The 27,032-nt window shown below is 36.0% G+C and overlaps 1 protein-coding gene across 2 annotated transcripts in view; it reads left to right on the forward strand.

The window, feature by feature from the left end:
- Positions 1 to 27,032, forward strand: part of phf14 (PHD finger protein 14) — a 120,398-nt gene that overhangs the window by 2,574 nt on the left and 90,792 nt on the right. For both annotated transcript variants that reach the window (XM_051136951.1, XM_051136952.1), the window contains exons 3-7: positions 933 to 1,573; positions 3,045 to 3,186; positions 19,770 to 19,929; positions 20,700 to 20,811; positions 22,910 to 23,047. In XM_051136951.1, coding sequence (XP_050992908.1) covers positions 933 to 1,573; positions 3,045 to 3,186; positions 19,770 to 19,929; positions 20,700 to 20,811; positions 22,910 to 23,047 — 1,193 coding nt within the window. The remainder of the gene's footprint in view (positions 1 to 932; positions 1,574 to 3,044; positions 3,187 to 19,769; positions 19,930 to 20,699; positions 20,812 to 22,909; positions 23,048 to 27,032) is intronic.

Consider the following 27,032-nt stretch of genomic DNA (forward strand, 5'->3'; position numbering starts at 1 on the left):
ATGTCTTCACTTTTGATCAATTTAAAGCATCCTTGCTAAACAAAAGTATAAATTTCTTTAATTTCCTTCTCTGACTCCAAACTTTTGAATGGTGTTGTGTATAATTTTACAAAATTTTTATTTCAGATAAATGCTTATCTTTGGATCTTTATGTATATCAAATAATCCTGAAAAAATGTACTCAACTATTTTGAATATTGATAATAATAATAAAAAAAATGTTTCTTGAACAGCAAACCAGCATATTAGACTGATTTCCGAAGAATCGTGACACTGAAGACTGGACTAATGATGCTGAAAATATTGCTTTGATCCAAGGAATAAATTACATTTTAAAATATATTAAAATAGAAAGCAGTTATTTTAAATAGTAAAAATATTTTGAATTTTACTGCTTTTGCTGTACTTTGGAACAAACAAATTAAATAAATGAAGGCTTGGTAAGCAGAAGAGTCTTGTGGGTGTATTTAATAAAAAAAAATTAAAACTGAAATAAATAAATAAATAAATTAAGAATATAACATGAATTAATAAGTTTCCTTTTCTAAAAACTACTTACAACAAATAATATTTTTAATGACTATTACAAGTTTCTCTTCCAGTTTCTGTATCAGCCAGCTAAAAAACAAAAAAAAAAAAACAAACAAACAAAACTCAAACATTACCTTGCTTATGATGTACTAAAATAATAAAAATAAGTTTAATGTAAAAATACGTTAAAAACTTTTGGGTTTTGTAAAAAGGAAAAGTTTTTGTTCCTTTTTTAAATTTTTTTTTGTAAATACCATTCATTTTAAACCTTTTATAAATTGTTGATCCATTGTACATGAAACATTTAAAGTGAAGCTTGCTGTCAGAAGAGTCTTTTTTTGCATTCTGACCAAAAAACAAAAAGGACTCCACTAAGGTAATCTCTCAACCTTGTGCATCAGGTTCAGAGGGCACTGGCAATGGAAGTGATGAGGAAGGTTCAAAGGACAGCACTGCGGGCTCTGAGAGCGACTCTGACGCTGTTGGCTCAGCCGATGAAGAGGGCATAGATGACGAAGAGACCAAAGAATTGAATGAAGACACCGAAGAAGAGGACAAAACCAAGGAGCACTCTTTTTCGGAGGAGACCAGTAGCAAAGAAGCTGGGGGAGCCTCCAAGAATCGCAAAAAAGCAGAAAAGTCCTCAGATACAGAACCAAATGGTACTGGCACCACAGAAGAAAGCTCAGCAGAGCCGAAAAAATGGAACCTGCGGCGGAACAGGCCCATGCTGGACTTCACGACTATGGAAGAGCTAAACGAAATGGATGATTATGACAGCGAGGATGACAATGACTGGAGGCCCACACAAGGAAAAAAGAAAGGCAAGGCATCATCTGGGAAGGAGAAAGAAGGGAGTGAGGAAGAGGAGGACGGGGGTAGTGATGAAGAGGACAATGAGGATGATGATAACGAGACCAGTAGTAGTGATAGTGAGGAAGAAGAGAAGAAATCAAAGAGGAAAGCAGGCAAGAGCACAGGGGCGTTTGATGAGGAGGAGACCAATGACAGCCACAGCACTTCCCATGGGAAGGGCAATGAGGTAAAATCTCCTTAATATTGCTACTGTTAAAATATTTTTGAAAGGAATTCATAATTTTGCGTAGCAAAATGCATTAAATTGATTTAAAAGTGACAGTATGGACATTTATAATGTTACAAAAGATTTCTAGTTCAAATAAATGCTGTTCTTTTGAACTTTTGAACAAAAATGCATCACTGTTTTCACAAAAATACGAAGCAGCACAACTGTTTTTAACATTGATAATAAATGTTTCTTGAGCAGCAAATCAGCATATTAGAATAATTTCTGTAGGATCATGTGACACTGACTGGAGTAATGGCTGTGCTAGCACAGGAATAAATTACTTTAAAAAAAAAAAAAAAAAAAAATTAATTAATACATTTTTTGGCAGACGCTTTTACCCAAAACAACTTACAGCTGAGGAATACAACAAGCGATTTATCATAAGATGGCAATAAACACCTATTTATTTTACAAGTTTTCAATCTTCATTCAAGATGATAAAAACTAGGACATGAAGCGATAAACAATAATAAGAGAATAGAAAAAGGTGAAGACATTTTTTTTTTTTTTAAATGAGGAAGCAGTTAGATAAAAATTACATTTTAAAATATATAAAAATAGAAAACATTAACTTTAAATTGCAGTAATTGTTAATAATATTACAGTTTTTAATGTATTTTTGGTCAAATAAATGGAGGCTTAGTGAACATAAAAGATTTTTTTTAAATCACTGAAGATTCTTACCATCCCCAAACTTTTGAATGGTCATACTCGAAACACAAATTCTTAGTTGTCCAGAATGCCCAATTTAATTACTTTCTACACTTTTATCTTATGTATTTATTAAAGATATTTTTGCTGCAGTGTTCCAAAGATTTTCTCGTTCATGTTTGTTCAAATATATACTTTTGTAACTATCATAACTTGTACTTCAAGATTTGAACACATTCCATCTACAATCATTGCAAACAACTTCACAAAGTACCATTTAGATTTGATTTATTAATAAACTAACCATCTCTCTCCATGGTTTACTAAAAGCTAGCATGTGTCTGCCCTATTTTTCACACTGAGTGCAGATAAAATCAAATAGCTGATTTAGCCAATTGTTTAAATTTGTCTGAAAGTTCAGTTGCATGGAATCAACTTGATTTCTCCAATGCAAATGTGTTACTCTACATTTTGGAAAACACAAGCAATCAGATAATCCAGTCAATGGCTCACATGCCATCAGATTGTTGATACAAAAGAGCAATCCTTGTGAATGGTCTTATCTGAGAACTTCAGTTTATACAATTGGCTAATCTTTCAATCTCAGAGGTGGAATTAGAGCAGAAGCTTTTGAGTGGCTTTACTTTTTTGCCACACTGGTCCATTTCAGTTTCTCAGAGGATAGTATTTGGACTGTGGTAGAGGACACTAGTCCTATCAGTTGTAACATCCCTAACTGGAGTTTGGATTGCTAAATTATCCATTGCTTCCTCAGGACTCTCTGTTGGAACGGCCACAGACCTGGAGCTCCCAGCGGATGGAGCATATCCTTATCTGCTGCGTGTGTCTGGGAGACAACAGCGAAGATGCGGATGAGATCATCCAGTGTGACAACTGTGGCGTGACCGTGCATGAAGGTAAAATCCCAAACTCTGCAGCCTGCCACCGAAAACCCGGCTCAAATATTGATCTCAAATGTTTGCACAAAGTTTTGAAAAATGAGTTTTAGAATATATTTCAATACTCAGTTCCTCCTTTCTCATTGCAAATTTTTATCTTGGACAAAAAAAGCTTGAAGGTGCACTCCCATTTTGCTAATTTAAAGATTAGCTCACTTCCAGAATAAAAATTACCTGATAGTTTTCTCACCCCTATGTCATCCAAGATGTTCATGTCTTTCTTTCCTTCTTTAGTCAAAAAGAAATGAAGGTTTTTGAGAAAAACTTTCCAGGATTTCTTTCCATTTAGTGGACTTCAATGGTGGCCAATGGGTTGAAGGTCCAAATTGCAGTTTCAAAGCAGCTTCAAAGGGCTCTACACAATCCCAGCCGAGGAATAAGGGTCTTATCTAGCGAAACGATCTGTCGTTTTCTAAAAAAAAAAAATAAACATTTATATACTTTATATCCACAAATGCTCATCTTGCATTATCTTGGCCTCGCACATTATTTAATCATGCGAGCATGACCAAAAAAAAAAATAATGATGCTAGACAAAGTTGGAGGAGAAAATGTGATGAAGTTTTTTCGTCCTTCCCTACCATTTTGAACCAGAGTACACAGATGAAGAACTAACAAGCGTGACCTTTCCACCGTCATTACATAGACGTGAGGAGACATGCATGGACATTGCAAAGCTAGTGCAAGATGTGCATTTATGGTTAAAGATTTTTTTTTTTCAGAAAATGACTGGTTGTTTCATTCTCAGCTGGGATTATGTAGAGTTCTTTGAAGCTGCATTAAAAAAATAAAAGCTGCAATTTGGACCTTCATCCCGAAAGTTAAAACTAATAATAAGGATAATACATAACTTGTTTGCATTGGAAGGTCCAAAACTAAGGGTTCTACCAGAATTAATAAGAATACCTAAAACTACCTAAAATGTAGGTTGTTTTCAGTTAGATAAGAATAAAAACTCAGCAACAATTCTGTCCCTTTCAAGTTTGTTGTGAAACTTTCCTCATTGTACCCCATACACTCGCTGTGCGCCTGTACACTAGATTGCATTGTCAAGCAAGCGTGAGGAGAATAAACACAGAACAGAGAGTGATCTTCATCATCCCACATTATTAGCTCATTGTGACTGTGACTCATTGGAAACAAAAATCAATTACGCTTTAAACCGTCTTTTAGCGCCGGCCGTCTCATTCAGACAGGCCCGCTTAACACCAGCCGGGCAGGCTGGATCAATGTGTCACCACTAATTTTCAATTACTCACTGATTTATTTCTTTAATTATTTATTTACTGCTTGTTTTTGTGCTGATGTTCTGTTGATTTGCAGAAGCCTCACAGGTAGTTCTACACAGAGGTGAAAAAAGAGCCTGTTCTGCTTGAGTTTTTATGAGATTCAGTTTTGTGCACGCATTTTTTAAGTTTGATTAGAAATAACCTTCAATAAATCAGCTTTAAAGAACTAATTAAAAACATTTGGCTGGTTATATCATCTCAAGATGTAGAAATTATGTAAAAAAGCTTTAATTAAACTTTATCTCATGAGTGCACCTTATTAAAGTCGCAATGAAACAATCCCTATTGTGACGTGCAGCACAGGGTAGCAGATTGAGATAAAATAAAGAGAGAAGTATGGTACAACTTGGTCCTGTCAGTCAGTTGTTGATTGGATAAAGGATGTTTGGATGTAATTTGGATGTTTAGTTTTATGTGGTGTGGTGTAGTGGCAAAGGATGAGGATTGCTTGAGTAAATCAAAAGGAACAACAGTCACTGTTGTGTCCTTGAGCAACAAGCTTAATCTCCGGAGGGATTGTCTATGTAACAGGTAAATCACTTTGGATTAAAGCGTTGGTTAAATGACTATTTATTTACCTGCTTGCTTATTAGATTTAATCTGGTGAGGATGCATTAGTTAATTACATCTTCAGAGCAAGTCCCTGTTTGTCCTTTCAGCTCAGCACATACCAGTGAGTGGTTTAAGAGGTGGCAAACACAGAATATATGCACTTGATTCACTAAAACATGCATTAGGTTCCTCAGTACATATTGTAATAGTACTGTACATTGTGCTACAGCACATTTGTGACCCTGGAACACAAAATCAGTCATAAGGGTCTTTTTTTTTTTTTTTTTTTTTTAAATTGAAGTCTTTTCATCAGCTGAAATCTGAATAAATAAGCTTTCCATTGATGTGTGGTTTGTTTTTATATTTGGCCGAAATACAACTTAATATCTGGAATCTGAGGGTGCAAAAAAAATCAAAATACTGAGATACTCAGTATTAGTACTCAATACTTAATGTTGATATATTTACAGTAGGAAATTTACAAAGTATCTTCATGGAACATGATTTTTTGGCATAAAATATAAAATTTTTGGCTTAAAAGAAACATTAATAATTTTGATGCATGCTATGTAGTTTTGGCTATTGCTACAAATATACCTGTGCTACTTAAAGGAACACTCCATTTTTTAAAAAAATACGCTCATTGTCCAACTCCCTTAGAGTTAAACAGTTGAGTTTTCCCGTTTTCAAATCCATTCAGCCGATCTCCGGGTCTGGCAGTAGCACTTTTAGCATAGCTTAGCATAGATCATTGAATCTGATTAGACCAATATCATCTCGTTTAAAAATGACCATATATAATGACGATAATTTTTCTATTTAAAACTTGACTCTTCTGTAGTTACATTGTGTACTAAGACGGATTCAATGATCTATGCTAAGCTATGCTAAAAGTGTTACCGCCAGACCCGGAGATCAGCTAAATGGATTTGAAAAGGGTAAAACTCAATTGTATAACTCTAGGGGAGTTGGAAAATGAGCCTATTTTCAAAAAAAGTGGAGTGTTCCTTTAAGACTGGTTTTGTGGTCCAGGGTCACATTTTATTCCTGTGATGACAAAGCTGAATTTTCAGCAGCCATTTCTCCAGTTTTCAGTGTCACATCAGGACACATGTCCTTCAGAAATCATTCTAATTTGCTCAAGAAACATTTCGTATCATTATTAATTTGATAAAAACGAATAGCATTTATTAGATATAAAAAACGGAGGGTTGGAATTCACTTACAATTCATCCACAACTGTTGGGGAGCATGAGCAATGGCGTTTCTAAACAACTGTTTGCAATTTGTCAAGCAATTTTGTATTTTTTCAACTAAAAAAAGTTGAATTTTAGAAGCCATTGGGTTGGGTCGTTTTTAGTCTGGAGCTGTCAGTGGCGTTATCTAAGTTAAATAAACCACGCTCTCAAACCGATAGCATGTCTGAGTTAGAAAATGGTTAAATCAGTCACTGGCTCTGCCATCCTAGTTAGATGATACGTATACAACAGCAGTGAGTGATCCATTCCAAGAACACACTCTTTCTCGTGCACACACACTCACTCCTCCCTGTTTAGTGACAGCTCACTGAAACAAGCTACTTCATAACCTAGCGCCACTGAATCAGAGGGCAACCTTGAAGCATCCAGGAGTCCTTTACCGTGCCAAGAGCAGTGTTGCAGTGTCAGCTCTCAGAGCTGCACACTTCTCAGATTCATAGACACACAAAGTCTCTCAGTGTCCTCTTCAGGAGTGCAATAGAAAGTATAAAATGCAGTGAGGCCTATAGACGAGTGCAGTATCTGTTTTTCAGTACTGTTGCTTCATGGGCTCTTTGAATCTTCCTCCTCTCACTCTCTTTTTGCTTTCTCAGCTTCTTAAATTAGTGAGGGTGCTCTAATCTTAATATATATACACCATTAGCATTCAGTCCATAGCATGGATTCTTTATAGATGTTCATATGTCTGCGGTGATGTAATCAGCTTCCTGGTAAAAGTAATAGTAGTAATAAAATAGTGACAAATTATACTTAGTTCTTTACTGAAATATGTTGAAATTGAAATGCTAGTATGGTTAATAGACTTTATATAACATTTCTAACCTAAACGCCTCTGATTGACTGTTGGGTTCATCTGACCAGTGATCTTGTTTCTCACAATCTGAGAGTCCTTTAGATGCTTTACTACAAATTCCAAGTTGATTTTCATGTGTCTTCACTGAGGAGAGGATTGAGTTTCGCCACACCCTCATAAAGTGTTGCAGCGATGTTTGTCCTTCTGTAAGTTTTTTCCATCTGCATATGTGATAATGGAGCTCAACTAGAGTGACCATCAACTTCTTGGTCAGCAGTCTAACCAAGGCCCTTCTCCATCAATTGCTCATTTTAGCCAGAAGGCCAGCTCTAGAAAGTTCTTCCATTATGGATAATGGAGGCTACATGCTTCTGTAAAACTTCAATGTTCAGATTTTTTTTCTGAGCTCTTCCCCAGATGTGTGGCTCAACGCAATCCTGTCTCTAAGCTCTAGAGGCAGTTCTTTTGACCTCGCAGAGCTTGTTTTTTCCTCTGATATGCAGTTTTAGCTATTAGACCTTTTATTGAGAGGATTGTGCCTTTCCAAATCATACTCATTCAATTGAATTTGCCATAGTTATCTCCACTCAAAGTGTAGTAACATTTATTAGCAATATGAATGCTCTGGAGCTAAATGTCAAGTGCCATAGAAAAGAGTATGAATACTTGGAATGGAATCATTTCAGTTTTTATTTCTAATAAATTTGAAAAGTTGTTACAAACATTTTTTTGTTACTATGGTGTGTGGAGTGTAGACTGATGTGGAAAAAAGTTATTTAAAGCAGTTTAACATAAGGCTGTAACAAAAAACCTGAAAAAATGGTTTGAATACTTTTGCAAAGCACTGTATACAGTGTATGTTAGGTTAATGGATAGGTCAGCCCAAAAATGAACATTTTCATTATTCACTCACCCTCATGTTGTTCTTTTCTTTCTTCTTTGGAACACAAAAGAAGATATTTTGTACCATACCAAATGTGATGTTTGGTGACCAATGACTTCTGTTGTACAGACACTTTTTAATGTAACACTCATCTCAAAATAAAATCTTGTGTTCCACTGAAGAAAGAAAGACAGATTTTTGGCTGAACTATCCATAGTCACCACTCTAACTCTGTGAGGGAGTTACATTTGACTGACCCAATGTTCACTTGAATGATAATTTCCTATAGATCACATCAGGACAGAGAATGGCAGCAGCTTCCAAGGGGTTGGACAGATGTTTCAGAACAAAATTCTTGACCTGGGCCAGTCACTTGCCACCTGCTAGTACCAGCTGCTCCATGGTACCACTATTCCCAGAGGGAGAGGGCATGATTGGTCCAGGAGGTGGGGCGGCCCTAATGGCTAACTGTGTCACAAATGCTCGCTTGATATTTGTGCACTAGTTTGAAAAGGTGACCTTTAGACGAGTGCCACTGAATAAGGTGCTGTTTCCGTAGGGCTCTTCACATACAGACAAAAGTAATACCTGCCGGTAGTTTGCTGTCCCAGCCCAGCGATCGTCTGCTGTTTTTTAACGTCAGCTATTTTGGGTCAGGCTGCTTCCGCCTAAGCCGTAGAGCTTTTGAAAAGAGTCTGTTTTCGGCAGCCTGGCGCAGTAAAAAATGGGATGTCACGTCTCAAACTGTGGGGTGCATGGGTGGCTGCTGAAACAAAGGATTTAGATTCTAATCTGCCTGTTTACTGAGAAAAAGTTCAAGTGGCAGTTTTGCTTAACGTTGCAGTATTTGGATAGCTCCGCTAGGCAGCGAGATTTGGAAATGTTCTTGGGAAGGGGCCAGGAAAAATGGAATGATAAAGTAATGGAGCAAAGGGGCCACAAGAGCAGCACCGAAGATAAGAGACAAGCTGTCATCCTTAGATGCGCGCAAGTGTCTCACAGCTTGACTCTGAAGCTCGGCAGTCTGTGGAGGCTCTGACCCCGCATATGGCCTCGCTCAAACTCTAAAGGAAAAGACTCTATCAGAGAAAAGCGCTGGAGACTCATCTTCGATCAGAGCGGCGAGGAAGACCGGATCCTCTTGCTTCCAGCAGTTGACACGCATTTCCCGTCTGAGCTCAAACACAATGCTTTTGATTAGCATCTAACTCTAACGTGCTCAATTTGCACGCTCGTCATTACCCGAGAAGTGTTAAGAGAGGCGCTCCCCACCATACTTGATCTGGTCGGCAATGGCTATTCAGGCTAATTATGAATCCTTGTTTTCCGCCTCCGACTTGTTTGTTGTTTTTATGTCCTTTAGTAGTTCATTAAAACAAAAAGAGGAATTTTACCGGCTGTGTTGTAATGGTCGGCACTGTCATTCAGTGGAGTGAGTTTATTAAAACCGTTCCCCAGTAAAAAGCATCACATTGTTCAGTAATGGCTTTGCACTCATTGGAACACCAATTACCATGCTGCTGGTATTGATTTCAGTAAGACCCTAATGAGTTCTGGACCGTAAAGTTAATTATTTCCCCAAACATGTGCAATTCATTTAAGTTGGTTACTTGCTTAAATGTTTTTTGTTTTTTTTTTGGTCAAATTTAGTCCTCAGAGAATATATATATATATATTTTTTTTTAATGTGGTCTTCTGCTTTGTCTCGCTTTGTTGTCTTGAGTACATTTTCAGTTAACACTTAATCCAGCTTGCATATCCAAATTTATGCTTGGTTAATGTTCAGTAAAATAAGCATGTGTTCATTAGGGCTGTAATAATGCACTGATGCATCATAATCTATCTAAATACTCAGTGTAGAATGTTACAGTTATAATGACTTGCATTTTCAGTGAATTATTTGTTAATTTCCTATCCATGTCAATTTAACTCCTGACCTATATTCAGTTGTAAAATAATTGTGAAACTACAAAACAACAAAATTAAACCAGACTGATTGCAAATTTGAGATTTTATGTAATCAGATTCAGTCGTTGTCAGAGTAAATATTTACTAACTAGAGATGTCAGTAATTGTACTGGTTTTGATCAGTGTTTTTTTTAGTGTTATATTTATACTTTTATAGTAGTTATACATATTTTTAATTAGCTTGTGTTTATTTTCAGTTTGAATTTGAATTTTAGTTTGTGGTCTAGTGATTTAGTTCTGTGCTTTTTTTTATTTTCTATCTAGATTAAATTGATTTTTATTTCACTTTTAGTCATTTTAATATTTCAACATAAACTTGTTTTAGTTAGTTCCCAAGGAAGCTTTCCAGTTTTTATATATAAACAGTAGTCAGCATTTGAAGTGGATCAAAACCTTTCATCAAAGTTGTCCTAAAACCAAAACAATACCCTTTGATGAACTTTTCTGATCCACTTCAAAATGTTGACTACTGTATATATTTATTTAAAGAAGTCTCTAGTGCTCATCAAAGTTCCATTTATTTGATTAAAAAAATATAGAAAAAAGTAATGTTTTGAAATATTATTGAAATTTAAAATAACTGTTTTGTATTTTAATATACTTTAAAATATAATTTATTTCTGCGGTGCAAAGCTGAATTTTCATCAGTTATTACTCTTCAGTGTCACATGATTCTTCAGAAATCATTTTGCTGATTTATTATCAATGTTGGAAACAGTTGCTGCTTATTTTTTTTTTTTTTTTTGCAACCTGTGATATTTTTTTGAAGGATTGTTTGTTAAATAAAAAGTTAGAAAGAACAGCATTTATTCAAAATATAAATATTTTCTAACAGTATCACTTTAATATCACTTTTTATAAATTTTACCTTCCATGTTGAATAAAAGAATTCAATTTTTTTAAAGAAAGACAGTAAAAATGTAATGACCCCATACTTTGAATGGTAGTTCAGTTTTTTTACAAAATATTTCTGTTTTAAATAAATGCTGTTTTTTTTAATGTTTTACTCATGAAAGAATCACAGGATCCAAAAAAATATTAAGCAGCACAACTGTTTCTAACATTGAATAAATCAACATATTAGAATGATTTCTGAAGAATTGTGAATCATGAAGACTGGGGAAATGATGCTGAAAATTCAGCTTTGCATCACACAAATAAATTCTATTTTAAAGTATATTAGTAACACTATTTTAAATTACAATAATATTTTGCAATATTAATGTTTTTTTCTGTATTTTTTAATCAAATAAACACAGCCTTGATGAGCAGAAAAGACTTATTTAAAGAATATTAAAAATGTCAAAAGTCTTAACTACAACAAAAACAGTAAATTGGAAGCTGTATTTATTTGATTCTCAAAAAAAAAACTAACTTAACAGAATAGAATGTCATAAACAAACATTTAAAAAGAAAGAAAGAAATGGAATGATTCCTAATCTGGTGTTATTTGTAGCTTTGTACATTTGATGTAGATCTAGTATATTTTGGTAAACATTGTTCACAGCACAAAACCCAGAGGTTGGTGTAATGGAAACACTCTTATTTCATCGTGCGTTGTCTTCCGATCCATTACCATGTTTCAGTTGGACACACTCTTAAAACTTGGTCTAGTGCAAACCACACAAAAATAAATGATTGGAGACTAGTCTGTCTTGTGCTTTTAGCTGTGTATTTTGTTACAGGAATAATGGTTTTGTTTTTCCCCGTTATATCATGTTGTGTTATGACAGTTCTTGTGATAGGTCTATGTTTTGGGAACACTGTGTGTGGCTGAACTGCCTTAGTTTTATGAATAGGTTTCTCATCAGAAGTTAAACAGTTTTGCTTGAAGGTATTTGCTATGCGGAGTGTAGCAGGATGGATTGAAAGCACTTTGCACATGTATTTTCACACTGGTGCACCTGGCAGAAGAGCTCACATTATCCCTTTGTACAGATGGGTAATTGCTAAATTAATTCAGGTTAAGTATTTTGCTCAAGGTTAAAAACATGTTTCTCCCTTGCTCTATCTGATCTTCCAGTCCTCAGACCGTAAGCGCTGTTCCCTTGCTTCCTGTCTAAGTTTCAGCTTGCCTTCTAGGAGGATTGTATTATCACAATCAACCTGCGATGCATGTGACCCTAGGCTGCGTTGCGGCAAAGTCTCTGCCTCAGATGGTGCGCCTGTGGGTTTACAACGTACCAAACTGCTAAAATTACACTTTAGGCCTAGTGATTCTTGGCTAGAATAAGCTACAGTGTGGTATCATTGTTGTTGTTTTTTTTTTCTTTGTGCACAAAAAGTATTCTCATAGCTTCATAAAATTATGGTTGAACCACTGATGTCACATGGACTATTTTAACAATGTCCTTACTACCTTTCTGGGCCTTGAACCGAATGTGTCAGTTGCATTGCTGTCTATGCAGGTTCAGAAAGCTCTTGGATTTCATCAAAAATATCGTAATTTGTGTTTCGAAGATGGGTTTGGAACAACGTAAGTGTGAGTAATTAATGAAAGAATTCTAATTTTTGTGTGAGCTGTCCCTTTAACCCTGGGGTGGTTGTTCCTTCAGTTATTGAATTGTTTGATTTGGTTTAAATAAAAAGTGTCTGATTGTGAAATTCTGTATAGGAATGAAAGCCTAAAATGTTATGTTTTGTAATGTGCCGTGGGAAAGTACGTAATGTGTTCAGTAGCTACATGCCAGAGTAGTGAAAACGCTTTTGACTTTCATTGACTATTGGAACAAAACATTTTCAACACAGCTGAATAAAACCAATTTATTAAGCAAATTCAGGCCTTTGTTCTTAAAAAGGTGCCTTGCTGAATAACAGCTGAATCACATTGGTTTCATCCCAGTACAAAACCAGCTTCACAGAATTTAACAAGTATTAAATTAAAATGTTATCTGGTTTGATAAAACCTTGAAATGTTTTTTTCACTCGCATTTTATTTCTTTTCACTCGCCTCTTAATGAGGAAATGATTTATTCCACGCATTGCTGGTTATGAAAATGATTGTATTGTTTTGTGAAAGAGAGAGTGCTGGTTTTCAAAAGGCTTTTTTTAGTAACAGTGAATCAGTTTTGCTGATTTACATCAAGGCAGCTGCCATTCGTAGCTTTCACCTCATCTTTTTTTTTTTTCTTTCTTTCTTTCTTTCTTTCTTTCTTTCTCATCTACCAGGTATATGGGCTCTAATTGGCCCTATTCATTCATTCTTGTGCCCCCGACTCGATTCTGTTGTTCTTTTCTGTGGTCTTGCTTTGCATGCTGACTTGGCTAATATTTGAGCTATTGAATAAATCTACTTCATCCTGGATGAAAAATATTAGCATTTAGGGAAGAAACGGAGTGAATATAATTGAAATACATCGCTGCGCTGAACGTCTACTCATTAATCATTTGACAAAGACCGAAAGAGTCAAAGGACTTCATATTAAAGGAATGTTCTGGGTGCAATACGGAGTAAAAGTTGCAGTTGTTGATTACATTGTGATGGACGATGGAGTCGGCAAGGGGTGAAGGGGTGGTGATCTGGATGGGTTGAGGTCTGTATTGACAGAAAACAAATAACGCGAGCCACTACAGGGACATAGTTAGCTGGTTGCTAGTGGTAGTCTGTTACATTACAGTATATAAAATTTCACTTACCACATAAGAAGTGATGACTAGGGATGATGGTGAATGATTTGCATGTCCCAAGCACCACTGACAAGCATCTAATCTTGTAAAATGTGTAGTATGTACTGCCGCTATAGCATACACAGAGCATGTGTGATCTTGAAAGTGAAAGTAAAAAGCGATTGTGCATTTAAAATCAGTTTTAGTGCCATGCATATTAATAGTGACTCTCTGATGCCTGCAATTTATGTACAGTATGATTACCTATATGTATAATTGGCTATGGATGATGGCATTGTCTATCAGCCCAACCCTATTGGAGAAGAAAATAAGATGAGAGTTTTTCTACCTACCCTAACTGTCTTGAACTGGAATACACAGAGATAGACAAGACAAGTATTTGAGGTTAAAAAGTATATAAATTGTCAATTTGTTTTTTTTTTTCTTTTTTTTTTTTTTTTAGAAAATAACCGATCGTTTCACTAGATAAGACTCTTCTTCCTTGGGATCATTTAGAGGCCTTTGAAGCTGCATTTAAACTGCATTTGTAAAGTCAACTCGCAGGTACCATAGAAGTCCACTATATGGAAAGAAATCCTGAAATGTTTTCCTCAAAAAAACGTAGTTTGTTTACGACTGAAGAAAGACAAACATGAACATCTTGGATGACAAGGGGGTGAGTAAATTTTCTGTAAATTTTTGTTCTGGAAGTGAACATGTTCTTTTACTAAGACATGTTCTTTTTTCAGCAGCAAATCAGCGTATTAGAATGATTTCTGAAGGATCGTGTGACACTGAAGACTGGAGTAATGATGCTGAAAATGCAGCATTGCAATAACCGGAATAAATTACATCTTAAAATATATTAAAATGCAAAACAGCTATTTTAATAGTAATAATATCTTACAATATTACTGTTCTAATGCATTTTTGATCAATGTAGCCTTAGTAAGCAAAAAAAAAAACAAAACATATTTTAAAACATAAAAAATACCTAAAAAAATATGTGATTCACATTGCAGCCTTTAAACCCTCCAGATACTGGTTTCATTCAATTCTGTTATAGGTGGCTGTAGATGACTGTAATTGCAAGTTTTGCTTAAAATAAATAAATAAATAAAAAGAATAAAGACCTTTATGCAAATATATCGCTATCACTGCAAGAAATAATTTGCTTGAAGTTGGAACTGTAATGAAGTTATTCTGTTCCCTTTGGCTATTAGGGATGCAAATAAACCAACTCACTGTCATTTTTATAGTATGCAGATAAATAATTGCGTACTTGTCATTGTTTGCACATCATGAAAGTGAAGTTGAACACCTAACAGATACATTGTTGAAGAACACACACACATTGTCTGATTTCAGTCATACTCTGACAGATACACACATCAGCCTAGCCTGTTAACTCATTCTTGAACCTTCCTCCATTAAATCTTGAAAGTGTTCCTCTTGATTTTGTCACCACCCTTCCCCAGGTCGCTCTTTAACTGCCAAGCTCGTCATTTCTGACAAGGATAATCTTCTCCTCAGGGATTATGAAGCTCTCCTATAGTCATCACTTTTTCCAGCTTAGCTCATATTAGCCAGCACCCTGTGGCTTAGCAGGTCCAGCTTTGTATCTGAGTTCAAAAGGAACATCGGAGATTTGCTTGACGGTTCAGCACTAAGTCCGTTAAACCAGCAAACTGATCGTCGCGAGCTCCAGCCCTATGGTTCAAAGCCCAGTCAGTAATACGCACCCAACTGTTGCCAGCAGTGTTCCTATAATACCTTTCTTTAAGAAAATAAACGTCAGGCTGGGCTTCGTAATGGTACCCATTACCACTTGGTTCAAAATGACTGCAAGATGAGGATACGAAAGCCTCTTATTTGCTCCCACTGGCGAGGGACGCTGTTTGCTCTTCACGTGCACCTGTGTTTCCTCGTGGAAGAAGTGACCTGCATGCTTCTGGCAAACAAAAATCGTCCAGCTCAACATACTTTAGATCACGAAATTGCACACCTTAATTTTTCCCCTCAGCTTTAATATCTTCCTCTTCCAAGTTCTGCTGTTTATCACCACAAACGTAAAAGTTTTAGCCTGCTGCTTGGAACTCGGAGAAAAGCCATGCTTAAGCATTCTCTGCACATTTTGCTGTTTGGGTCTTTTGTGGTGAGTATGCAAAGTACCTGAACTTTTATTTGCTTGTCTCTCTCCCCATTTCTCCAATGCCCGGGGGCTGGCTTGCTGTATTAGGAACGGGAACGTTATCTCTGCAGTGTTGAGAAGGAGCTGATTGCCGCCCTTATTGGTGGCATGGAGCACGTTTGCTGAGTGTAATAGGCGTCATGGTAACCTGATCAGCACAGTAATTGTCTTGGCAACCTGAGGAAATTAAGGGGACAGCATTAAAATGCTTTCGTTGGCCCAATGTTTCCTTCTTTGACTTGTGATGCTACCATTTGATCAAATGGCCTTATTATTAGCTTTGTCTGGAAAAAGTTTTGCAACAAAAGCATTCCGTGCTCTACGTTCCTTTGTTCTTTTGACATTCTGCCATGCGCTGTTGCTACGTCAGGCAGCTCAACACGAAGGATTTTTTCTGCTGTTGCCCTGCTAACGTGTTAACTGGATGCACTGGAAAAAAAAAATATGTGCCAGATCTTAAAAAATGTTAAGGTTTCATTCTCTAAAATAAATAAATACACAAATTAGCTGAAATATGATTTAATTTTAAACCCAGTCTTATTTATGCTTCCAGAATGAAGTCATTATTGCTTTTTCTGCATAGCCTCAATTATGCCTGCCAGTGAACATTACCTTGTATCATGACTAGGGCTGTCATTATTTTGGTAATCGAATAATCTGTCGATTATTCTGACGATTAATCGAGTAATGGGATAATTATAATTATTTTTTTGTAGACCTAAGTGAACAATAGCCTTTAAAATGATTTAAAATGCATACATAATAGCAATGAGGCAATAATAATTAGTTCAAATGAAGAATCAAAAGTAAGTAATCATGGTTTTACTGAACAAAACTATTAAAATACGTAATGTATTGTAAACAATAGAATTAATGTACATTACGCATTATAACATGCCTGCAAAGGGGGTCAACGGCCTGACGATTGTTTTTACGCTATACTGTGCGATTTAATTCTTGTTTAATATTGACTCAACAACATTTAATTCAAATGTCCACTTAATCTTTAATATTTGGCCATTTCTTTATGATCATTCTTTATGATCTATCATTTCTTGAACATGTGGATATCAAAATGTGTAAACTCAGATTGAGGGTTTAAACTTTTATTTTGAAATCGCAATGAACAGTTATTCTGTGTTTGCACAGGTTTATAAATGATTTACCTGACAAACCTGATGAAATAGTGCATGTTGTGTTCCCAGATGAACGTTGTAATAAACCCAAACTCACAACATGCAGAGATGGAGTTTGAGACGCTCTACACATGTAAATGATAACATTTACTGTGAACGGAGTCGCTCTGAGATGGTTGTGGCTAGAAGGGCTACAGCTCTGACTAAAAACTAACAATGAAATATATTTTTCTACCTATTAGATTGTGTTAATATCTACACCTACCCCGACCCTAAACCAAGCCCTTACTATAATACAAAAACAGTATTATTGTTGCACAGTGTGACAACAATTACGATTGATGTGCGCATACCCAGTAGCCACAGCTGTCTCCCTTCTAGCCTTAACTGGCAAAATGCAATCAAGGTTTTTTTTTAAATCGAATATGTGAATAGAATCGAGGAATCGTTGCATCCCTATGACATTAAATTCAAGACATTCTTGAAAAGAAAAAGAAAATGTGTATACAGTAGAGATCAAAATGAAGGAACAATCAGTAAATACTTGATTTTTTTTTTCTGAAATATTGTTAATCTTCATCGCTCAAAATTTAAAGGAATATCAGCTATAGGTATACCACTGTACTGCTAACATGTTTGACAAAATGTCCAAGGCATTTCAACAAAAACCTTTATTTTGTGGAAAAGAGTGATCAAAATTAAAGAACAATAACCACTGCATGAAAGAGGATGACAACTCAAATTTTGGATGGTTAAAGCTGCCAGAAAATAGTAGGAAGTTTAAAAACTCTTGCTTTGAATGACCAGCACATCTGCGGCTGTAGGACATCACAAGTTTCATAGAATGCACTGGTGTGATCTTGGTCCACTCATCTTCCACTCAATTTCATAGTTTGGTAACTGAAGTGGGTATCTTAGCCAAAACTTTGTCGTCAAAGATTTTCCAGAGATTTTAAATCAGGTTTAGATCAGGACTCTGGCCCGGCCATTTCAATAGCCCCTTTCACACAGCAATCCTGGTAATTTGCAGAAAAATTGCCAGTACTACTTTACCGGTAAATGCAGAAATATGCTGTTTGCACAGGCAATGGTGTTCTGGCTTTTCTGTGATGCCAGCAAAACGCTTTAGTTTCACTATCTGTCTAATTTGACAACAAAGTATAGTGACCGGCGTAAGGGGACGATCAAACAGAACGTGTTTTTTGCTCTTATAATCCCGAGACGCGCATTATAGTATCCACCTGCAGAGCCACAGCGCTGATGAATGAGATAGAAGGCTGGGTCTCAAGCGCAACACTTGAAACAGCTGCGAGAGGAGACACAATGGTCAACGATGTCCATCAAGCGCATATTTACATAGAACACTAATTTAAACAAGCAGCAAAGCTGCATAAGAACATTATGATTGGCCAATCTGGACCAAAGCAGACTTTATTCGTCAGTGTGTTTTACGTACTCATACCGGTAATCTTCATTCCACGTTCACACACAGCAGTATTCCGGCAATTTACTGGTAATGTTACAACTACCCTTACTGGTAAATTGCTGGAACGAATTTATCTGTATTTTTTAAAAGGTCCTATTTACACATGATCTCGTAACGGTAATTTACCAGTAAAGACTGTATGTGTGAAAGGGGCTATTGTTTCAGTGTTCTTAGCTTTAAGGAACTGCTTTATCCATTTTGCAGTGTGACAAGGGGGCATTGTTTAAAAAGAAAATTGCAGGCTGATTGAGAGATGCTTGCAGGGAAGGAATTGCATGTTGCTGAAGGAGGTTCTGAGAATCATTTATATTCACTCTGCCATATAGCTGTATAAAAGGCTCAACTCCTATTGCAGAAAACATCCCCCAAACCACGACACTTCCTCCTCTACTTTTCACCGACTTATTTACGCACTTGGACTTCAGACTTTTCCTTAGTTTGATGGTGGACAGAATGTTTCCCATCAGACCCTAATGAATGAAACTAGCTTCTATCACTAAAGTGAACCAGTTATCTTCTCCCCACACAACAGCAAAGGTGAGCTTGATCACTGCAGAGTCGGGCTTCAGTTTTGCTTCTCTTAATCGTCCCGAGACAGATCCTTCCCCGTTCGGTACTGAACAGGCAAGCAATTCCAGCTGCAGTGCTGAACCGATTTCCCATTGAGCATGTCTGCATTATCCTCTCTTCTCATGCATTTGTCCTACATGGGCGACCAGCCGTTTTGGGGGACTTGAATGAATTGATATCATTGTAAACCTGCAATATTCGATTTGGAATGACTAACTTCTGTTGCTGTGGCTAAAAGTGTCATCCCTTTGGACTTCATCTGGACAACCTCCTGTCGCAGGGTTTGTCAGTTTAGAGCAGCCCACCATCTCGTAATCTCGGTGAAAACTGGAGGAATGCTGCCAGTTAAATAGTTGTCATGTAATTAAGGAAATTAGCACCAGGTGCCAGATAAAAAAAAATCAGTAACTTGGAGATATAGGTGTTCTCTCATTTTGATCAGAGTTCTTTTTTAAACTGTGATAGAATACAATTACTTTATAAAATATGCTTAAACTGCACTTCTACTTATTTTAGAATACCATCAAATATGACTAAGCAGTCACCTTGAAATTTAGGAAATTGTAGGTTATTTTCTAAGTTTGATCTGCACTGTTGAATTTATCAATACTTCAGTATGCCAGGGTTCAAGATTTCTATTTTTAAATAACCTGTTCTTTTCATCCATGAAAAAAAATATCACGGCTGACACAAAAATATTAAGCAGCACAAATGTTATCGGTATTGAAATATTTGTACTACATAGATTGGGTATTTAGTTTATGGTTGTGAATAGGCTATAATGTAAAAAAAAAATTTTTTTCCTCAGGTTGTTATGGTGTCGATGGTGAAAGTGACTCTATCATGAGCTCGGCTTCAGAGAACTCGACAGAACCGTGGTTCTGTGATGCTTGCAAAAATGGCGTCACACCCAGCTGTGAACTCTGTCCCAGTCAAGACGGCATCTTCAAAGAAACCGATGCGGGAAGGTGAGTTTTAACCGATGCTTGATCTGATATTACATTTTATCATCATTAGCACACTCATTAAAGACACAGCCAACCCCTGTCGCAACTTTCATGTTTGAGTTACTTGTTGTATATCAGTTGAAAGTTTTATGCCACCCTCTGAGCTAAGATGCTGGAAAAATGCTAAATAAGTGAAACACTTGAAGAGGCACAGGTATACGCAGGATGAGTGAAGGAGAGAAAGAGTGGTGGATTTGGCTAGGAGGGAGGGATGGGGTTGAGAAAGAGGGAGAGGAAGAGGTAGAGAGAGGCGTCTGAAGCGTGAAGACTCAAGCCACGTTATCACTGATAGTGCTCCTCAGCCCGCCTGCACCCAAATTTACTACTTCACTAGAGCATGAAAAACACAGCAAATTAAAGTGTGGAGCGTGCGCTCACCAAAGATGGATATCTTTATATTGGACTTCGGATTCTCCTTCCTAAAGTCTGCATTTGAAATTCTGTCACACCAAATGGTCAAGTTAGAGTACATTTGAACCTGTCACTGAGTATTTCCTCTTCTGAATGGCTGAAGGGTTATAGCGGTTATGCAAGGAGTAGTGAATAGTAGTCCATTAACTAGATGCTACTTTGTTCTGCTAATGGTGGACCTCTGAATGAAAGTAATTACAAATGTATGATTTGTTATTCAGCACATAAAGTGAATAAGGAACTGTTCTTATTATATGATAATTGTAAAGATAATAAAGATGTTATGGATGAATACTTAACTTTGCTTTGTTCTGCTGAAGGTGGGTGCACGTGGTGTGTGCCCTTTACGTTCCAGGGGTCGCATTTGGAGACATTGACAAGCTGCGGCCTGTAACGCTCACAGAGATGAACTACTCAAAATATGGAGCAAAGGCAAGTATCAAAAGTTACTTATGACGTACAGCTAAAAATAATAAACTAACATTACCTCAAGAACAGGTTATTAATAGTTATAAGCTGATACGATAATCAGTACTTTAACACTGTAATCAACCAGTGCAGATCAAATTACCAACATTTACACTGCAAAAGTTTGAGATCAGTAAGATTTTTGTTTTTTTAATTTTTACAGTTTCTTATGCTCATCAAGGCTGCATTTATTTGTTAAAAAATACAGAGAAAATGTAATATTGTGAAATATTATTTCAGTGTAAAGTAACTGTTTTCTGTGTGAATGTATTTTAAAATGTAATTTATCAGTGTTCAAAACAGTTGTGCTGCTTAATATTTTGCTGGAACCTGTGATACTTTTTTCGGGATTCTTTAATAAATAAAAAGTTAAAAAAGAACAGTGTTTATTTAAAACGGAAAAAATATTTTATAACAATATAGACTACCTTTTAAAAATTTGTGGTCAGTACATTTTGTTTTCCTTTTTTTGAAAGAAATTAATAGTTTTATTCACCAAGGATATGTTAAAAGTATTAGAAATGATAGCAAAGAATTGCATTGTTAGAAAAGATTTCTGTTTTTTATTATTTTTATTCATCAAAGAATCCTGAAAAAAGAAAAAATATTGCAAAAAATATTAAGCTGCACACCTGTTTCCAACATGGATAATAAAAGTACTAAATCAGCATATTAGAATGATTTTTGAAGGATCATGTGACCCTGAAGACTGGAGGTAATGGCTGATTAAAATTCAGCATTGCATCACAGATATAAATAATTATTTTAAACTGTAATATTATTTCAAAATATTACTGCTTTTTCTGTATTTTTGATCAAGTAAATGCAGCCTTGATGAGCATAAGAAAATTCCTAAAAAACAAAAAACATGAAAAAATCTTCCAAACTTTTGAACTGCAGTGTATTAAATTTCTTTCTTCTGCAACAAAATGCACCATACTGTAAAAATCTAAAATGTTATGAAATATACAGTACATTAAATGACTCTTCAAATGTTTGGGGTTGTTTTTTTTTTTGTTTTTTTTTTTGGTATGTTTTTATAACCTAAGTCTTATACTCATGAAGACTGCATGTATTTGACAGGAAATTTTGCAATTTAAAACATGTCATATGGTCACATTATCCTTCAGAAATCATTCTTATATGCTGATTTGGTGCTTAATATATTTGTGGAAACCCAATAAATGTTTTTGAACATTTTTAAATGGAAAGAACAGCATTCATTTAACATGGAAATGTTTTGTAACATTATAAAAGCATCAGTTTCTTAAAAAAAAGTTCCTAACCCAAACTTTTAACTGGTAGTGTATGTGAATTAATGTATAAATTGATATTAATAAAACAGAAATTAACTGTTTTGTATCACTGTCAGATGGTGCATCCTAGATATTATTCAAACAAATCTCAATAGCTTGAAAACCTGTTTTCTTTTTCTTTTTTTTTTGACACTTTATTTAAAAAAACAAAAGAAATTTCTGATAAAAGATGTGAAGTGCTGACTTCCGTCTGTGAGCAAAGGGCGTCTTTCACTTCCCTCCCAAGAATTTCTGTCGACTGTAGACATTTTGACATTTACTCTATCTGACATTATTTTATGTGTCAGTAAGTCAGAAGAGGTTCCTTTTACTGGGAAGCAAATTACTTTAGAAGCACTTGAAAGGCTTTCTTTAATGGTTTGTGCTGTACATGTGAAAAGAAATTACTCCTAGAGAAAGGCTATTATTATTTTAATTTTGAACTCCAGTAATTGGAGAAAGTCAAATGGGCTTTTAGAGACTCGTTGTCCACCTTATCTTAAATATAGAACTATACAGTAAATGAATGTGGGATTATTATAATGGTGTTTAAAGATGTTTTTTTCATATCCAAGCTGTGTTACAGAATCAGCTTTCAGTTTACCTTTCGTGACTTTGCAAAAATAGAAATAATCCCAAGTTATTAGTAATAAGATGTGAAGTCAGCAAATGCTAGAAAGTTTTCCAGATCATGTTTTTCTTAGTACTTTGTAGTTTTCTGTCATTTGCTGTTGTCACAATGGTCTGTTTGGGTTGACGGTTTACAGGAGTGCAGTTTGTGCGAGGACGCACGCTTTGCTCGCACAGGTGTTTGCATTAGCTGTGATGCCGGAATGTGCCGCTCGTTCTTCCACGTTACTTGTGCTCAGCGAGAAGGGCTGCTGTCTGAAGCTGCTGCGGAAGAGGTTAGTGTGAGGTCATCCTCTTTGAGCCGCATTATTTGATGTTTTTCTCAAACTTCCCCTCAGTCACATTCTTGTGATGCCAGCTATTACTCAAATCCATTTAAAAGCAAATACTGAATTTTTACTTCTCACCCACATTTGTTCCAAAACCTGTTGGATCGACTACTTTCTGTGGAACACTAAAGGTGCATTCCTAAAGAATATTCTGGCCACTCTTTTTTACTATGATGAAAATCAATGAAGACTGGGGTAGCCAAGATCTGAAATTTATATACAGTTTATGAGTTTGTTTTTTCAACTTAACAAATTTGGAGAATTTTTGCATTACATCACCTGCTCATCAGTAGATCATCTACAGTGAATGGGTGCCATCAGAATTGAAGTCTAAACAACTGCTAAAAACATCATAGTAATCCACAGGTAATCCATGAAAAGTGAAAATTACCCCAATTACCCCAATTATCTCAAGCCATCCTAGGTTTATATGACTTTCTTCTTTCAGACAGATACAATGGGATTTATATTAAAAAATGTAGCTTCTAATCTTTATAATGGCAGTGAATGGTGGTCGAGATTTTGAAGTCCAAAACAAATGCATCTATCCATCATAAAAAGTGCTCCACATGGCTCCAGGGGTTAGTAAAGGCCCTCTGAAGTGAATTGATGCATTTGTGTAAGAAAAAAAATCTTTTAGTCACATATCATTGTTTAAGGGAAATGCTGTCATTTCGCAACCGTTATTAATCGACATGTGTAAAATATTGCACAAGTTTTGCACAAATCTGTAATGGAAACACTGTAATGTAAAACGCTGTCATGTAAAACTTTACAAGCCGTAATCTCTAGCTTCCGCTAACTGTTTTAGAGGATGACATATAGTAAGTGCGTTTCCATTACAGATTTGTGCAAAACTTGTGCGATTAAAAACGGTTGTGAAATGACGCCGTTTACCTTAAACAATGATATTGTGACTAAAACGTAATTTTTTCCTCGCAATAAGTCATGGAATCCAATGGATGCTGATAGGTTTACATATATTGCAGCCACCACACTAGCCTTTAATTTTAATTGTAGGAGATGTAGTCATCTATCTTTACAGAAACAGCGCAGAGAAACTCTTCTGAAACTGAAATGAACTGTGGCGTGCCTAGTATAAACACAAACATTGACTAGAGTGGCCGTAATCAGCTCCGCAGACTTGTGCAATGTAAATAAGGGGCTATCCAAGCTTTAAAGCCGCTTATTAAAGCATTCTGTAGTCATTGTGTTAAGCGGCCACATGTGAGGTGTTTTTTTGAGGTTAAAATACATTAAAGAATAATCATGTGACTTTTACATATGCAGGGTGAGCTGTAAATGCGAAAAGCCTTTTCCAACGCAGTTTTGCGGAATATTCCTTTTTCCGAGTTGCCTGAAAAACCACCTCATGTGAGCGTAAAAACTTTTTTGCAATATATGGGAGGTTTTGCGAAATTTACGTTTTCCGTTAGGCATATTTTCAATTCACAATTTCAGTTTGCGCAGTTTGAAGGGTAATTGAAAAGCAGCTACTGATAAAAATGATTCTGTGGTGTAGTAAATACTATAGAAGAACGAATGTAATTTTTATATGAAAAAGTTAGTGCAGACAATAATTAAAAAAACCAAAGTAAATTCTAAATATCTTTAATTCTTAGTTTTAGTAACTTGTGTTGTTTTGTTACATCTGGAGTTTATTCAACTTTTACTGGTCAAGCTAAAGTTACTTATTTTCTTTGTTAAATTTACTTAACTTAGGTAAGTAGATTTTACTATAATTATGTAATATTTAGTTAATGTCTTTATGAATGTTAAGTTTAATAATAAGTAGATTGTACAGAGCAGTAGCAGTAAAATGACCTTAAAATGTGCAAATTGTTACGAATATTTTTTAAGTAAAGTATTTTTTTAATGCAAGTAAAGAATGTGACAGTTTACATGTGCAAATACAGAATCCCTTGGACCAAACATGTAATAAATAAGCAAAAAAAAGGCTAAAAAAAAGAATGTGACAGTATTTACATGTGCCAAATACAGAATCACTTGGACAAACAAACATATACTGATAGCTAGTAATTTTTTTAGTATATGACGAAGGTATAGCTTAAGCTCCGGTGAAAAGTGACGAACGCGGAAGCTCAAAGGAGAGAGCAAAACAAAACACGGGTCACAAATTGCAAAGTATAAAACAAGGAATTGTAAAAAAAAAAAAAAAAAAAGGAGTATTTCGAAATAAGGCAAGAGGAGACTACATTTCCTTTGCTGTAAACAAAACAGCAAAGGAAAAGTTCTTGCAAGACTAGCATATTCTCACTGAATCTTATGCTACGAATCTTATGCTAAGTTTTAACTATGGATATTTTCTTATACAATTGCATCGATTCACTTCAGAAAGCCTTTATTAACACCCTGGAGCCATGTGGAGTGCTTTTCATGATGGATGGATGCACTTTATTGGCCTTCAAAATCTCAGCAGCCATTCACTGCCATTACAAATCTTGGAACAGCCAGGACATTTTTTTTTATAATATAACTCTGATTGTATTCTTCTGAAAGAAGAAAGTCATATACACCTAGGATGGCTTGAGGGTGAGTAAATCATGGTGTAATTTTCATGTTTGTGTGAACTATCCCTTTAAGAAAATTCTGACTCCCTGTCAACACATTTTTCTCCTGCACGTTTGATCTTCAAATGCGGGAGTTTATCAAACAGATACCTATAAGCGCATAGAGAGGGCTCAGAGCACGAGGTCATCCAGTTGAACAAATTCCCAGCCCAGGCTGTGGTCACAGACCATCAGCCTCGTGGCTCAAATATGCAGTCCATATTGGAGAAGCATATGATGGTGGCGTTCAGTGCAGATAAACACTGGCGAAAAGTGCCTACTCACGGCAATCCACTTAATCCAGTCAGCTGTGCAAAGGGCTTCATATCAACAGGTGAGTGGGCTGATAGCATCCAGCGAGACACCTTAAGCCTAAATGATTCTGTGGATGAGGGAAAATGGCTGTGGTTCCATCTGCCCTCGAGGGAGGGGGTGAAATGCTATGCTCGTGACAAGGAGATGTGTGAGCTCAGCGAGAGAAACTTGCTGCTAACGTCTCAGCTGCAGAGATTTGAAACTGCTGAAATAGGCTGACATTGTTCTAAGGTTCCCTCCCCTTCCATAGAAGGCTTTTTCTGAGAAAGGCAGATCTGCAGTCTCCTTCCATTCCTGGAAAAATCCCGCCAGCCTTACATCAGTCATTGTCTTGCATCCCCCCCCCCAGCTTCAGCTCCCACATTCTCTGCAAAATGTACTTGTCCTTTAAAAGGGAGGGGAATTTTTACAGGCCTTTTGTGGCCGGCTATTTATCACGGCTATCAGAGAATGCACAGACACCGACGGTCTATAAAAATCTGGAGCGCTGGGCATCATTATCCCAGCAGCCAGAAAGCATGAGCCTGTGTTTCAGAAGATACTCCCGTTTTCACCATAATCAAATTGTACATTAGAATTATCAGGTGTCTGAGCACACAAGCACTCAAAATGAAACCTGCAGTGATTTTGTCATGTTAACAATAATGAGGTATTTGAGATGATGGGAAATATCTTGAAATAGCCTTAATCAAATCACTCAGAGATTTTGTTCTTAAGAACCTCAGCCCTTCTCTCACCTCCCTTCAAGTTGTTCGAAGTAGATAAAAATTGTGTTTTGCACCACAGCCATGTTTTTTTTTCCCCTCATGCTATTAGATGACACTCTAGACATCAGCAGATTATTTTTATAATACTCTAACTTTGCAAGACATCATTTTTTGATCAAAAGAAAGCAAAGTATTCACTGAAAAGTTTTATTGCGTTCTTTGTTGTTGTTTTTCTTTTCTTCAGTTTATTGGTTGTTTAAGGAATTGCCAAATTAAGAAACTACCTTGAAAACACAGATTGACCAGTGTTTGTTTTGAGCAGGGTTTTTAACAGGAGGG

The sequence above is a fragment of the Labeo rohita genome, chromosome 19, assembly GCF_022985175.1.
Source record: "Labeo rohita strain BAU-BD-2019 chromosome 19, IGBB_LRoh.1.0, whole genome shotgun sequence".
NCBI classification, from domain to species: Eukaryota; Metazoa; Chordata; class Actinopteri; order Cypriniformes; family Cyprinidae; genus Labeo; species Labeo rohita.